The sequence below is a fragment of the Globicephala melas genome, chromosome 6, assembly GCF_963455315.2.
Source record: "Globicephala melas chromosome 6, mGloMel1.2, whole genome shotgun sequence".
In the NCBI taxonomy this organism is placed as follows: Eukaryota; Metazoa; Chordata; class Mammalia; order Artiodactyla; family Delphinidae; genus Globicephala; species Globicephala melas.
Genome location: NC_083319.1, coordinates 35,268,855 through 35,285,101, shown reverse-complemented (window position 1 = coordinate 35,285,101; position 16,247 = coordinate 35,268,855). Strand labels below are relative to the sequence as shown.

Sequence of the window (16,247 nt, the reverse complement as noted above, 5' to 3'; positions counted from 1 at the left end):
TAGCTGCTCAGTCTGTTCTATCCACCCCTTAATTGAAATGCTTTCTACCTATGCAAATTTCACTCATCATCCCTCTCCGTACTAATTCACATCTAAGCTCTTACAGCACTTTTTGTTCTCCTCTTGATGGACTGATGGCCAGATATATATATTTTTGTAATTTTGGGTCACCTTTTGGAAATAAGCATATCTCCTACCTAGATATTTAGAGGCAGGACTATACTTAGACTTATAATTAGTGTTTTCCCTGGGTGGCCTCATCTGGTAAGTGCTCAATAAATGCATTCTTGATTACATTGCCTGACTACTTCCAAGAATGGTTTGAGAGACCTTCCTAACCTAAACCTATAGACTATCCACCATCCTGTCCTCTGGATGTTGAAGACTATGATGTCTCATTTTAAGGTTAAATATTCCTCCTCTTAGAGATTTATGCCCACATATGTAACATTTCTCCTGTGGATTCTTAGGGATGTAGCACAAATAAAAGTGAAGTAACTTTGGTTCAAGTAAAATTAAGGAGGCCCTTGACCCTCCAGTCCTCCCTACCCCATCTCCACCCTGGCCCTGTATGGTTTCCCCCTTTTGCCAGCTCTTGAGCAACCTCCAAGGAGCAGAGCTCAAAAACCACTGCTTACTTATTCAGAATGGGTTTCTTTTCTGCTTTTGTTATAGATTTTCAAAATTCTTGAAATAGGGTTTGTTTTTTTTCTAAAATTGTTGTTAAGGTTCAATCACATGTGAAATAATTCTTTAGGTATAATTTGGTTGTGAGAATGTAATTTAGACCGTCACAGGTTTCTGTCAATGCTGCAGTAATCTTAAGGGAAGCTTTTAAAAGAAGATAGCACATCTAAGTGCGAAATAATTCACGAAGGGTCTGACAGAGGCAGCTCATTATCTTTAAAGCAACTCCTATAGGCAGAGAAGTGTTGAAATATTTCTCTTGATAATAAATTTCTAAGCTGCTTCCTTACAATGTGTATGAAAGTGGTTCTCCACATACTTGAGGGATATGACATACTCCCATTTGTAACAATGGCTCACTGCAGCAGTCAATTTCATTGGGGGCCAGATAGAAAGAAATGATGGGCCATAGCAGAGTACCAGGAATATGTACAGTTGGCAGTATCTCCCACCCCTTGTTTTGACATGTCCTGTGTGAGTTGTCCTCTCTTACCTCCAAAATTATACATTGATTTGTTGTTTATAGCACTGTCCTTGGGGGCCATAAGTCCTGCTCCTTGCACACATCTTTCATCTATATAAAGGCAGTCCTCACGGCTTCCAGGTATTTCCTTCTCTGGACTAGAGAGCATCAGGTCCTCTGAGATGAGAATTGTTGTCTTTTACTTTTCCAGATTCCTTTCATGTCACATAACTTGAGATGTAGATCCAAATCAAAAGGATTCCTAGTCAGCTTTAACGCCTTAGCGTTAGGTTATTGTTGATTCCTGCTGCAGGAACTTAGATTCTTTAGTTCTGTCATACCCCTTCCCCCATACCCACCCCAAAGACACATACCCCATACGTTGAAGGGCACCATGGTTTTTTATATGTGGTAGCATAAGGGGCAGATGAAAGAATAAAGGCATGAGGGTGGCTGCCAGAAATCAAAGCTTTGATGAGCTACCTTAGTCCTTTGATAATACAAATTCCACATCCTAATTTTCTTATATCTCAGGAATTTCACCACGAAACAGTCTTGAAGTCTTAACCCCTGAAGTTCCTGGTGAGAGAGACCGTGGAAATTGCATCACATCGTTACAGCTGCACCCAAAAGGCTGGGCCACTCTTCTTCGGTGCTCAAGCAACACTGATGATCAGGAGGTATGGGCAGCAGCACTCCACCTTCAATGGGGCTGACTGAACAAACTGCCGTTGCCATGTGTGCTCACGGTGTCTTTATCCCTTCAAAATCCTTCCTCCTCTCTGGCCTGTGTGTGGCAAGCAGGAAGTACTTTAAAGGAGTCATCAGCTCAGATTGAGCCCAGCTTAATTCTTGCCTCCTTCATCTCAATGTGAAAAACCCCTTATATAGTAAACATAGGACTGAGCTAAGCTGGCTAAATGGGAGGTTTTGCTATAAGCCAATGGAGTATTATGATTTTCTCTTTTTAAAAACCAGGGAAAGCTTTGGGAAAGGAAGGGACTGAACTGATAACTAGGGGAAAAGATCCTATATGAGCTTATGATTCTCCTTACTCTGGAAAGCAGGAGTCTTTCCAGAGCTAGCTAGCTAGTCACTAGCTCTAGAAGCCACAGCTAACAGGAGAGAAGAGTCTTTGAAGTGTGTAGGAGGAGAGGTACTCTAGGGCTTAGATGTCTTAGCCCTAAAATATCAAGATTCTTGTTACTCTCTTGAGTAACAGGAATTCTTGAAAAGGGAATTATTACTTCAGAAATCACAGTGGCCTCAGGGAATAAAAGGCTTTAAAGTGTCATAGTACAGAATAACCTTGATATGAATGTAGATAAGACAGTATGGGACCTGCAAGTTTTGTTAGTTGGGAGAGGGGTAGCATTCATCTGAATGATTTCTTGGAACAATTCTGTAGCTTTGGCATTCAGTGGAGCTTTTTTTTTTTTTTTTTAAAAAGATTATCTGTAGCACTGTTTGGGACTCTGTAACTTTTTGTTTTTTAATTAGTTGAAGTATAGTTGCTGTACAATATTATATAAGTTACAGGTGACAGTATAGTTATTTACAATTTTTAAAGGTTATACTCCATTTATGAGGCTCTATGATTTGTCTCTCTTCTCTCCCTCTAGTGGACTTGTGTCTATGAATTCCAAGAAGGAGCCCCCGTGCGACCAGTCTCACCTCGCTGTTCTCTACGACTGACTCATTACATTGAAGAAGCCAACGTAGGCAGGGGTTATATCAAAGAACTTTGCTTCAGCCCTGATGGGCGAATGATTTCTTCCCCACATGGCTATGGGATTCGCTTGTTGGGATTTGACAAACAGTGCAGTGAACTTATTGACTGTTTGCCCAAAGAAGCCAGTCCCCTGCGGGTGATCCGTTCTCTGTACTCTCATAATGATGTGGTACTGACGACAAAGTTCTCTCCAACACATTGTCAGATCGCCTCCGGGTGCCTTAGTGGACGGGTTTCTTTGTATCAGCCAAAGTTTTAGGCACAACTTACATCAAATAAGGAACTCTTCTGGTGTTTGAATTATATATTACTTCAATTTAGGTGAAGTATTTTCTTTTTAGAAGATCTTAAAAGTTTGGGTCAAGATCCTAGTTCTTACGGGTCCATGAACACACCTGTGACCTGAGTACTTGGTCGTCCAGCATCACAGGGGCATCGCCAAGTTAGACTCCAGGCAGCACCATCTTTTGCAGCATTCCTAGGCTCCTGCTGATCTGTGCCACTGAACTCCAGTTCTGCTGGTTGTTTTGCATGGTAGCTCTTGTCAAGTTTCTTTCTTTTAATTCTCTTTTCTGTTTTTCGATTTTGGTATGAATTTTGTGGACATTTGGCAGGAGTTTTGGTTGGATTAGGAGAAACTCGTGATGCTAGTGTTGAATAAAACCTAGAAGTTCGATGTTGGCATACTGGTTGAAAAGAAATTTCATCTTATCAGTATACTTGGCCTTTTAAAGTTGCTGTTGTTTCTCTATAATGAGCACAGATAATGGCATTATTCTTAGAAATGTTATAGTTTTGCAGCAAAATGTCTTTTAAGTTTCCTGTTAAAATTATACATATTTTTCACTGTGAGAGGGATTTTGTTGTGAAATTCTAGAAAAAAAATTACCACCTCTCTTTGTAGTTTATTTGTATGAACTTTTAAATCTGTAGCATGTGTCCTTACTTGGTATTTTGTTCCTGTCAACAGCATTAGAAAGGAAAAGAGAAGGAATGGGCTTTGGTCATTTCTATTGTATAGAAGAGGATTTATTTATTAGATTATACTTTCTATCTGGCCACAGAGTGATGAGAACAGTGTGGCTTAGATTTTCTGTTTCCTCTGCCAGATTATTTAAATCACAGAGGATGACAGGTGGAGGGAAAATCGAGAGTAAAAACGTTGTGTTTTTCTCATTTTCCTTGAGCTTAACTCTCTTACCATTTATGAAGGGAGAACTGTGATTGTCTTCAAGCTGTTGTCATAACTGTGGTGGTCCGTGACTTGGGTGTCATGACTAAGACCTTTTGTTGTGTTTTGTTATGGAACACAGCAAGTACAAAGCATCACGCAGGGGCCAGGCATAAGGCTGACTACTCTGCTGAAGTAAGCAGCTTTTTTCTAGTCTCCTCCACTTGGAATGGGACTGTCCTGAGAAGAGATTTGCCAGAGGCTGGAGTAATTTGAGCCACATGCTAGCTTTTTCCCTCTTAGAACACATTCTCTTAGGCCAGTGGTTCTCAAACATTAGGGTGCATTATAATCACTGGGGAGCTTGTGAAAAATAGAGAAACCTGGCCCTCACCTTAGGAGGTTCTGATTCAGCCAGGGAGAGGACAGGAATCTGTATTTTTAACACGAACCCCAAGTAATCTGTATTCAGGTGGTTCCTGGATCACAGCTTCAAATATTACTACCTTAAACATCAGTAAATATTTCTGTACCCATCAGGTGCTTAACACAACTCCCAGAAGGTGTTTTGATTATTAAAAAAATAAGCAAATAAAGGCAATTTTAGAGGTAGAAAGTAACTTAAAATGGACTCAATCTCGTTATTAGATGAATGAGAGAAGTTAAGTGACTTGCCTAAAGTCATCCTGCAAAATTAGTGGCAGAGCCAGGACTTGAATTCAAGTCTCTTAATTCCTTGCTCAGGGCCATTTCTACTGTATTATGCTGGCTGTTAAAACAATGACTTATGAACACTTTTTTTGTCTTTAAGTTGTATTATTGTGAATACCTTTAAACTGGCCAGTAGATTGAAAAAGGAAGGCATGGGAGTATCAATGCTGAGAATTCCAGCCATAAGAAGAAAAGTGTTTTAAATCTTATAGAAATGTTTAAGCAACCCAAATACATGAATAAAAATGACACTTTTTGTAGAACCTGCCAGACAGCCATTCACGCACGTACAGAGGTTACATCTCACTTGGATAATGTTGGCTGTAGGACAAATTTTAAAAATTAGATCTTTCTTGCCATGGATGTTAAAAAAAAATTGGAAATGTTTTAGTCATCAAAAAAAGTACCCACAGTGAAAACACAGGTTTGCCATAAACTTTCTTAAAAACACATATTTAAGAGAAAATAAAGAGACAAAAACACCTAATGTTGACATTAAAAATAAGCTACTGGGCTTCCCTGGTGGTGCAGTGGTTGAGAGTCCGCCTGCCGATGCAGGGGACACGGGTTCGTGCCCCGGTCTGGGAAGATCCCACATGCCGCGGAGCGGCTAGGCCGGTGAGCCATGGCCTCTGGGCCTGCGCGTCCAGAGCCTGTGCTCCGCAACGGGAGAGGCCACAGCAGTGAGAGGCCCGCGTACCGCAGGAAAAAAAAAAAAAAAAACCTACTAAGTACAAAGGTTGTATTGATAATCAAAAGAAGTTTCCATATATTGCATCTCCTTGGGAGAGTGCTCCATGTCAGATGCTGGGCCCAAATGTTGCCCAACTCTAATAAATTTCAGTCCGTGATTCAAGAATATCTATCATGTGTCAAATAATGTAGATACTTTACTAGTAACTCTCACAAAAACTGCAAGGTAGGTGGCATGAGCACCAATGTACTTTGGGGGAAATGGAAGGTCAGAAAGGTTGATTTGACATAAGTCACAGAGCTGGCATGGGGTGGCAGCACTGAGATTCAAACTCAATGTTTTAGTTCCAAGCCTGTGCTTACTACTCTACCATTTTGCCCTTTAGTTTGTAAAGGATGGTAAACTGGCCTGTTAATTTACTTATTTAACACCCTCTGGAAGTTGTTTATTTCAGAGCTGGCTCATCTTCTGCACCATACAAAAGAACATTTACAAGATAGACAATTTCCATTAGAATTAACGCCATAAACTGCAGGGCACACATACAGTCCGTTCCTAACTAAAAACCCTCATGTAGGGTAAGTAGCTATAAAGTAAAGAAAAATGGAGGATTAATAGCCTTATACAAAAACAGAGCCTCACAGATGAGAATTAAAAATTAATAGCAAACTCAACAAAACCTTTGTCCTCTCTGAGGTATTGTCATGATCAGGAAGTCATCAGGGGATATTAATCAAGGAATTAAAGGGCATCAGGAGTGCCATACTATTGGAGGAGATTACACTTAAAATTTCAAGATCCCATTTCACCTAGTGTATAAAATCTAATCTGGTGTTTTTAACTCTAAAATTTTATTTAGTCATTTTTAATCATGATAATTGGTAAATGTATTATAATTGATAATATAATTGTTGGTAAGTATAGTATAAATTATACATGTTTTAAAAAGCTTTCTGCAGAACAGTATATTTATGGCGAAGCTATGTTGAATGAGTTTAAAAACATCAAATATACCGTAGTTCCTTATTTTCAATTGTGAAAATGAAGTGGCTGATGCAGAAGAGACCTCTATTTTTATCTTTTGAAAATGTCTGTGGTCTTTTTTCTCAGAAGCTCAAAGAGCATGTATATTTTGTTTCTCCTTGTTACATCCCCGGGAAGAGGTTATACCAAAAATTTTAGGAAAACAAGCATGAAAAAGGTAAATCACATATTCCTCACTCCTATGTCTAGAACCAAGATCACATCATATCATTGTTAAGGCTGTTTTCTAGAAAGTGCAATATAGGAAAAACACTCTGAGACTCTTTTAGGAGCCTAGTGTTTCCCATATTAGAATATATGGTGTTGGCATCCATAAGAATCTGTTAAGCTTGTGTTTAACAGGAGAAATGGTCTGATAACTTACTGATGACAGTCATCCCCATTTAATGACCAGCAGTCACTGAGAGCTATGAAAATTCAGTAACACAATGTTGGTCATGAAGGAAAGCATATATATTAATGTTGGGATAATTAATGCATTTGTCTTAAGTGCCAAAATTCAAAACTTGTAATTATTTTTGATGCAAGTCTTTCAGATATGTCAGTATACCTACCCGCCTTCTTCTTAAACAGCATGCTCAGTACAATTCACTTTTTCATGATGAAAGTAAAAGTTATATTCATGTGTTATTACAAGTATCTAATGAGCTCTGATGTATGTAAAATAATCCATAAATTGTAAAGGGCTATAACAAATTGATATTAATTATTATAAAGTGATTCCCTCAGCCTCGAGGTATATATAATCATTTGCCTCAGATTCCTGGTGTGGTTTTTGTTTTTTCTTTAATTTAAAAAATTTTGTATCTGCTAAGCAGTTTGTTTTGCTTATATAGTGGTCTCCTGCCACACTATCAATATACCTGCCTCTAACAGGCTCCCCACTTCCTTCTAATGTGCTGTGTTCATCTGTTATGAGCTGGGACGTGAGATAACCAAGCCTGCTTAGTTTCTAATGGGCTGGATGAGCTCTGGGTGCACAGTCTGTGAGACAGCTCTTTTGGTTGCTCACCACCTTCCTGACAGGTTCACAGTAACCTTCTGGATAATAGTTCCCAGTTAAAGCCCAAGCTAGTGATTTTTTTCAGTTGCCACTAAGTAAAATACTACAAGCTAAGGATGCTGCTAGATTAAGGAGAAGCAATGTACCAAAGTACAGGGAAGCAAAAACAAAGGCTCTGTAGTTGCACAGGGGTCTTTCATGCTTTTAAGGAAAAAGAAGAGTGCAGAGGGAAAAAAAAAACCCATGAAAATCCAGATAGACTTGAGTATTTTTGATGCCATTGAACTGTCAGTAATTATTAAAATATATGGTTAAAAAATAAAATACATGGTTAAATTATCACACATTGTACAAAGACACAGTTAAGTCTCAGTGCAAAATGAGAGTGTACTGAAATTTATACCCTGAACACAATTCATAAGAATTTCTTCCATTCAAACGATAATGGAAACTATTATCAAAAGGGAAGTCTCAAATTTACCTGTATGCCGCTTTTTTAGTTGTAAATGAATTAGTGATAGAAAAATGGGTTTTATTAAATGCTCCAGGGAATACATCTCACATGCACACACCTCCTCTATACATGTGTATATAAATGTCACTATAAATGAAAATGCTAGAGATAATAAAATAATTTTAAAAATTTAAGTCTGGTCCAAAGTACTTAAAATAGAATTTTCAGCTTTCCCGAGTTTCTTCCTCATTTAGATTTCAGGGTTTTTACATTAGAAGTTGAATATTTGAATTTTCTTTTAAATTTCATTGCATCTTCCATTTCCAAACTGTGCTTTCTGATAAATTTTAGATGCACATTTTCAGGACATTTGGAGTATTCCAGATAATATGCCAGACACCAGAAAGTTTACTCACTAGATTCTGAGGTGCTGTTTCTCACTAGATTCTCATGCCAGACAATAAGCTCCTTGAGGGCAGGGACTCTTATTTATTCTTCTATTCCCAGTGCCCAGCAGGATCAATAAATTTTTGTTGAATGAATCAAATGAATCTTCACCATATGTGGCCTCAAATTTCCATGAAGCCAGAATTGTGATGTGCAACTATTCAGTACTACAGGAATCCATCATTTATTATAATGAACAGACTATTCATTGCAGTAAGAATTTGTTCTGACCATAGGTCAGAAAAACTAAGCATTTCTCATTGATTTGGAAAACTGCCAAGACTCAGTTTTTCATTCAACAAACATGTGACTCCCTACTAGATGCCTAGTCTAGAGCTCAAGGGACAAAGATAACTAAGGTTTTAGTATTCCTATAACTGCAGTTGATACAGACTTAGATGCAGGGCTGGCTTCATGCGTATGTGACCTATGTAGTCATTTAAGGGTCTCCATTGAGAAAAGCCCCATGCTTGGTTTAATGCTCTGCTGAAGCCATCTTGAAATTCTTAATTGCATTATAGTACCTTTTACCTACCTCTAGTAAAGATATTCACATTCATTCAAAACTAGCTATAAAGTGAATGATTTAGTAAAATAACTTCTAAAATCTAAAACTGAAACAACTACCTCCCTCCCACAAAGTTTTTGAACAGATCAAATGTTCTTTATTTCAGAATTAGAAAAGCTTTCTAAAAATGTGACGTTTTTACCTTTTCAATTGAGTTGTTTTTCAAATGCATGGTAGAATTGTAGGTGAATTTATCTACATACATATCTACATAAAATTTTAAGGTTTTAATAAACCTTTTATTAATATATGCACTGAATATTTTAGTTTAAGTCTACCTCATAACGTGCTTTTAAAAAATAAATGCTACTTTGAAACATTTGCCACACTTTTTGTGTGTGGTTAACCTATTTAAAAGGTTGATGGCAAACTTGCATTGCAGTGGTTAGGAATCTGCCAATGCAGGGGACATGGGTTCAAGCCCCGGTCTGGGACGATCCCACATGCCGCGGAGCAACTAAGCCTGTGCACCACAACTACTGAGCCTGCGCTCTAGAGCCCTCAAGCCACAACTACTGAGCCCACGCGCCACAACTACTGAAGCCCGCACGCCTAGAGCCCATGATCCGCAACAAGAGAAGCCACTGCAACGAGAAGCCTGCGCACCGCAACGAAGAGTAGCCCTCGCTCGCCACAACTAGAGAAAGCCGCACACAGCAACAAAGAAGAACCAAAGCAGCCAAAATTAAATAAATAAGTTTAAAAAAGATTAGGAGACCACCTGGAGCTAGATTAAGGGAGTGCAAGTCCTGTTCACACCCTAATCTGGTCAGAGACCCCACCTCTGGAAAAAACAACAACAACAAAAAACTTGCATTTAGCATTAGTTTGAAAATTTTTGTTTACATTTTGTTCACTTTTAGACCAGAATCAAGCATAAGGCTGTAACAGAGGCAGTGGCTTGGTGGTTCTTGTTAGTGATATTCTAAACTTTTTTGATCATGTTAACTCTTAACAGAAAAAATTAGAGAATACAATCCAAATTTTGATCATTTATAAATTACATATATTGTTATACTGATCTATTATGTACATTATAAAACATGTATAGGGAAAAAGGAAATTTTAAAAGGATAAGATGTTTAAAAAATCAAAGTTCTACATTACCTCTTGCACTTCCAGGGTTCACCTTGTCCTTCCACTGGCATATGCACACTTCATTTTTTGAAACCTACCGTTCTAAAACATAGAAATGGCATTTTGCACTGAAAACACATTTACTAAGATCTGAACCACTCACATCTGTTCACTAATGTTCTGGTCATTTACAAGTTTATTTGATATGAATCGTGTGTAGAGTTTTATAAATTATTCAGTGAAAATTATTCATACCAGTAGGAAGCATAGTTGATAAATTTTTGTTAAGCTGTATACAGTGATTGGATCTCATATAGATAAATTTAGAACATGCTACTTTTCACACTGTTCCCTAGAATGACATTTTCTTGTGTTATTTAACTATGATTGATGGTTCATTTTGCCATACTATTTTAAATTTACTAGAAAAATGACAATCCTACTTGGGATGCTTTTTTGGGAAGTCACTGAAAAGAAAAATAGAGTGAATCCCTTTCAGTTTTTTGAGAAATTAATCGTTCTTTAGCTAACTTAACTAACCATAGCACTAATGATCACTATTTCAGTTATTCCTGAAATATGACTGACATATTTTGGACTATTTAAAAATAGATTTATTTATTTAAAAGGAAGTGATTTTAATGATTTATATTTACATCAGTTTCCTATTACTGATGTAACAAATTACCACAAACTTAATGGTTAAAACAACACAGATACATGTCCACTGAGATTTCCTTCTAGGCCCTTCCCTTCTGGCAGAGAACACATGAAAAGTGGTGCAGGCATTAGCATCACCAGGAGGGCTTGTTAAAACAGATTGCTAGGTTGACATCCAGAGCTGCTTATTTCACAGGTCTGGGGTGGGAGGCCCCATTCTGCATTTCTAACTAGTTCCCAGTTGATGCTGTAGGTCTGGGGACCACAGTTTGAGAACTAGGGATTTAGAAAATGCAGTTAGGGTTTAGATTCTTCATGGATGACAGTTCCATGGATCTCTGTGAAGATAAAGAAAGCCTGTTTGGAGAACATATTAACTTTGGAGCTTGAGAGATGGACAACCATGCATCCCATCAGTTACACCATCCTCCTTCAGCGAGAGCTAAGGCTTCCCTATTTTTAAATGGTATTTAAATTACTGAGCAGTTAATTACACTAAGATCATCTTATCTTCTCAGGAACAGACCTGGTGCCGTGTGCCTTATCTTCTAACTCCACGAGAGGAGCCGCTACAGAACACACTGTGAGCTCCAAACAGCTTCCAACTGCTACGGACAAATTCAAAACAGGAACAACAGAAGCTCTAAGCAGAGCACAGACAACTCACAACAGCTTTTAAACCCTTTTTTGGGGGAAACAGCTGTCTCCTTTGAAAGCTATTTAAATTATGGGTACACGAGGCTGCTGTGCTTACATTAACTTGCAAAAGCCCATCACTATAAAAGATTAGTTCTTGTCTGGGTAAAATGAAGGATCCAAATTTCATTGTAAAAGGATTACTTTATAAAAGTTAAATACAAAGTATCAGATCTGTTCTGAATACATTGTATTTATTCTTAGGCAGTTATTACTGAAGAGGTTTTGTGTGTGTACGTAATAAATGTATGTATAAAAGAAGGACTTCCTGGCCTTTGTTGAAAGTTGCAGAGTATTGGCGGGAAAATCATGATCCCTACCCTGGTCACTTCGGGGGTGAGTAGACCACTCACTTTTGGGGCCCACTTAAGAAAAACTTCAGTTCATCAGCCACCATGTTACTCACCAGCCCTGTCACAATCTGGTGTGTATCCTGGGCTTGAGGAGAGAGAGGAGGTGGCCACCTCGTCATTAGGACTAGTGGGAAGGATGTTAGTAATATGCCATAGGCCTGTATTCCCCTCTAGCAGGTATTTCTGTAGTATCCTATGACTTCATGGCAGTCTAGAATAATTAGCATACTAAAAGAACTGAACTGAGTCTCTCAATATATTGTGACATCAAATATTGTGATAAACACCCTAATGATTTTTCTTTACATTTTATTATGAGATGTTCAAACATACAGCAAAGATGAAAGAATTTTACAAGATTCTACTGTCAACACTTTACTAATCTTGTTTTATCAGTTATCCAATATTCTACCCATCCATCAATCCATCTTAATTTTTGATGTATTTTGATGAATTGCAGGTATCTGTACCCATCCTTTTAAAACTCCTCAGCAATACATATCATTAACTAAAGTTCAATATTTTTCTGGTGTAAAATTTCCATACAGTGAAGTGCACAAATATTAACAGTATGTTTGCTAAATAAGTTGAGGCCAATGTATACACCTGTGTAACCCAAACCCCTATCAAGATACAGATCACTACCGTTACCCCAGATGCAGAAAGTTCCTTCACGCCCCTTCCCAGAGTTAACCACTGGTTTTTTTCCCCAACAGATTTGCCTCTTTTAGAACCTTACATAAATGGAATCAGACATTATGTATTCTCCGTGATGATTTTTAAAAGACAAATTCCTAAAAACTTCAGTGTCTCTGAAACAGGGAGAATAATAGTGATAAAGATAACACCTGGGATCAGAGTATGATTCATTCATTGAATAGGTATTATGAGAAACTCTAGTCCGTGGATACAAAGATCAGAAAGACAGCCCCTGCCCTCAAGGCATTCACACTGTCTTGAGGGATACAGCACAAACATCTTGGCCAGAGGGCTGAGGTTGAGACAGTCATCACGTGCCACAGGAGACCTAATCCAGCCTGGGAGCCAGTAGGGAATCAAGGGAAATTTAAGGTTTTACCTAGGAACTTGCCACAGGCAGCCAGCTCTGTATAGTCCACAAGTCTAGAATCTTGTAACTTGAAATGATCTGTCCTTAAGAGGGCAGATTTACGGTACTGAGCAGATGTAAGGCAAATCTGCTAAACAAAATAAACTATAAAAGGTACAAATTGAAATTAGGGATGTTTTCTTCTCTAGTTTGAGTTGATATACATTCAAATGTATTTAGCATTGCTTCCAAACATAAAAACACCATGCTTTTCTGTTCCTGGACCACAAGTGGCAGCAGTTTTGAAGGGCTCCAAACAGCAACAGCAAAGCTTTAAATCTCCTTGGACTTTGCCTTAGCTTTCTCAAGGCTTATCGCACCCATTATATCTCCAAGTTTAGGCCCTCACCTCCTAACTGCTTTTCACTTGTTACCTTCATATTTTACACACAAATTACAAATGAAAAGTACCTGGATCCCTTACATACCCACTTTTCCCTATTACCTGTCTTGAAAACTCTATGGCTCTTTTTCAGTGGGGAGTGAGAAGTGGGGAGCCCAAGAAAACCTCGAAATTTGTTTAATCACTCTTTTTCAGCAAAGTATGAGAGGGGCAAGGAAAGTTTGGAGGCTTCCTTTTTACCAACGGGAAAGGAGAAAGCTATATACCATGTGCCTCGTATTAATATAGGTATGATGACCCTTGAAAGAAATTAGTTTCTTTTCCCTATTATCATCTGAAACAAAAAGGTATATAGCATCTCAATGTAACTAAATGCATTCCCCCTTTTTGGTGTACTCTGTAAGGAGCAAGCCACTGCTGACTAATGACTGGTTCCTGAACTGAATGATGATGGTGAAAGGTAAAGCAACTACTGAGGTGGTCTGCCCTAAACAAAACAAGCCACTGCCTTCATGGCACTTCTACAGTAACAAAGTAGCAATGACACTAATTATTTTAAGGAATACTTTCTTCTTGTCCTTCTTGGTCAGCTTCACTCAGCTGAGATCCACAATTCACAAACAGTGCAAGAATAAGAAAAATGGAGCCTGTATATTGGAGTCCTGACTAGTACAGAGACTTGTCTCAGATTGGCTGGATGTTTCTGAGTAAAGGATAGGTGAATGTATAACTGAATCACTTTGCTGTACACCTGAAACTAACACAACATTGTAAATCAACTCTACTCCCATATAAAATAAAAATTAAAAAAAAAGATAGCGAAGTGTTACACATGAAGAAGGAGAGCAAAGAAGAGCCTCATCATTTAGCTCATGTATGTTATGGGCTGAATGCTTGTGTCCCCCACGACCCCAAGCTTGCAGGTTGCAGCCCTGACCCGCAGTGTGATGGTATCTGGAGGTGATTAGGTTTAGATGAGGTCAAGAGGTTCTCTCTCTGCCATGTGAAGACACAGCCAAGAAGAGGTCTCTCACAAGTAACCAAATCTGCCAGCACCTTGATCTTGGACTTCCCAGTGTCTGGAACCGAGAAATGTCTTGTTGTTTAAGCCTAAATATTTAGTCTATGGTATTTCATTATGGCAGCACAAGCAGTGTTAAAATTTGTTTCAGGGGCTTCCCTGGTGGCGCAGTGGTTGGGAGTCCGCCTGCCGATGCAGGGGACATGGGTTCGTGCCCCGGTCCAAGAAGATCCCACATGCCGCGGAGCGGCTGGGCCCGTGAGCCATGGCCGCTGAGCCTGCGCGTCCGGAGCCTGTGCTCCGCAACGGGAGAGGCCGCGGTACCGCAAAAAAAAAAAAAAAAAATAGAAAATTTGTTTCTGAAACAACTTCCATGACCCATCAAGGAACTAAAGTCAGACAGGATTTTTTTTTTTTTTTTTTTTTTTGCGGTACGCGGGCCACTCACCACTGTGGCCTCTCCCGTTGCGGAGCACAGGCTCCGGACGCGCAGGCTCAGCGGCCATGGCTCAGGGGCCCAGCCGCTCCGCGGCATGTGAGATCTTCCCGGACTGGGCACGAACCCATGTCCCCTGCATCGGCAGGCGGACTCCCAACCACTGCGCCACCAGGGAAGCCCCCTTCACTCTTTTGATTCTTAAAGAAACATTTGTCAGACATCTACAAGGTGTCAGGCACTGTGCCAGGAACTTGAACTGTGGAAACTAGAGCAGAGTCCCTCCTTTATGGAGCTGACATTCAAAAGGGCCAAAGGCATCAAATAATGACAATATAATTAAAACAGGTAAATGCTATGAAAACAGCACAGGAATGTGGCAGCACAAGAATATGTAAGAGGGGAACCTGCCTTGGTCCTTAAAGTGAGGGCTGGCTTCCCCGAGGGAGTGACGTTTGAGCTGAGATCTGAAGGCCTCAGTAAGAGTTACTGCGTGAACCAGGGGAGAGAGCAGGGTTCAGTGCAGTGGGACTCCACATGGGTAAGGCTGGGAGGCTAGAGAGTACAGAAGTCCCCATGGCAGTGGTTGGGCAGGGCAGTTTTAGCTGGAGATAACAACAAGGGAGACAGGGCCTGGATCATTTCATCTAGAAAAATGATAGGAATATGAAGAATGGATTGAAGGCAGATGAGAATTTTTATAAATCCTATTTTATCCTCAATTTCTACTTCAAAATCACATACTCATCTGGAGAAAAAGTTCCCTACTGGAAACTAGATGCTGAAGGGATTAAGCTGGGACCAGCCTTTGGAGACTGGGAGGCACTGCAGCTACTGCAGACCTCCCTCCGGCCCCTCCCCGTCACACCAAGAGAAATGCTCTCTACTCCCCTCACTCCGCCAATGGGTTACAATGACATTTCATCAGATGATGTGTCAAACCCGTTTCATGAATTCTAGAGTTCAGGATATTCACTTTTATCCTGAATTTCTAAAAAAATTTCTAAAACAGGAGTGTTTTAGAAGCATTACATGGCAACTGCTCCCTTACTTGGTGGACCTCATCAGGCAACCTCAACTATCCCTAGAGTCAGGAAGCACCTTATAAATGTAATGTGTAAACCAAGAGTGTAGCTAATATGATTTCAGTCTCCTAACAGAAACAAGCAGTATGAAATCAAAAGCAGATATAAAAAACTCAAAAAGCACAAATGTCCAGATCATTCAGCTTGGGGGTAAGCATGACCTGAAGGTACATAATTACAACAGAAAGTACTGATATACTGAATTCACCAAAACAGTTTATACTCAGTAGGGAAAAGTTTATTTCATTTGAGAACCTTTAAAAAACAAAATGCTTTGTAGTTAACCTATCTAGAAAATTAACTTATCTGGAACTCCTCTTGACCAAACAAAATGGATAACTGAAGAACTGTTCTACCTACAAAGTTATCAGGTGAAGTCACTAATAGTCAAAGTAGTGTGCTGAATGTTTTACCAACAAAAAGACTAATAGACTAATCTACCACAAAAAGGACAGTGCTACTAACCCTAACCCAGCCACAAGAGACCAGAAAAA

The 16,247-nt window shown here is 39.3% G+C and overlaps 1 protein-coding gene across 2 annotated transcripts in view; it reads left to right on the top strand.

Moving 5' to 3' along the window:
- DCAF10 (DDB1 and CUL4 associated factor 10) overlaps window positions 1–7,248 on the top strand; it is a 55,010-nt gene extending 47,762 nt beyond the window's left edge. For both annotated transcript variants that reach the window (XM_060300732.1, XM_030884289.2), the window contains 2 exons: window positions 1,685–1,830; window positions 2,773–7,248. In XM_060300732.1, the coding sequence (XP_060156715.1) occupies window positions 1,685–1,830; window positions 2,773–3,141 (515 nt within the window). In that variant the 3' untranslated portion in view covers window positions 3,142–7,248. The remainder of the gene's footprint in view (window positions 1–1,684; window positions 1,831–2,772) is intronic.
- Window positions 7,249–16,247: the final 8,999 nt, after the last annotated feature.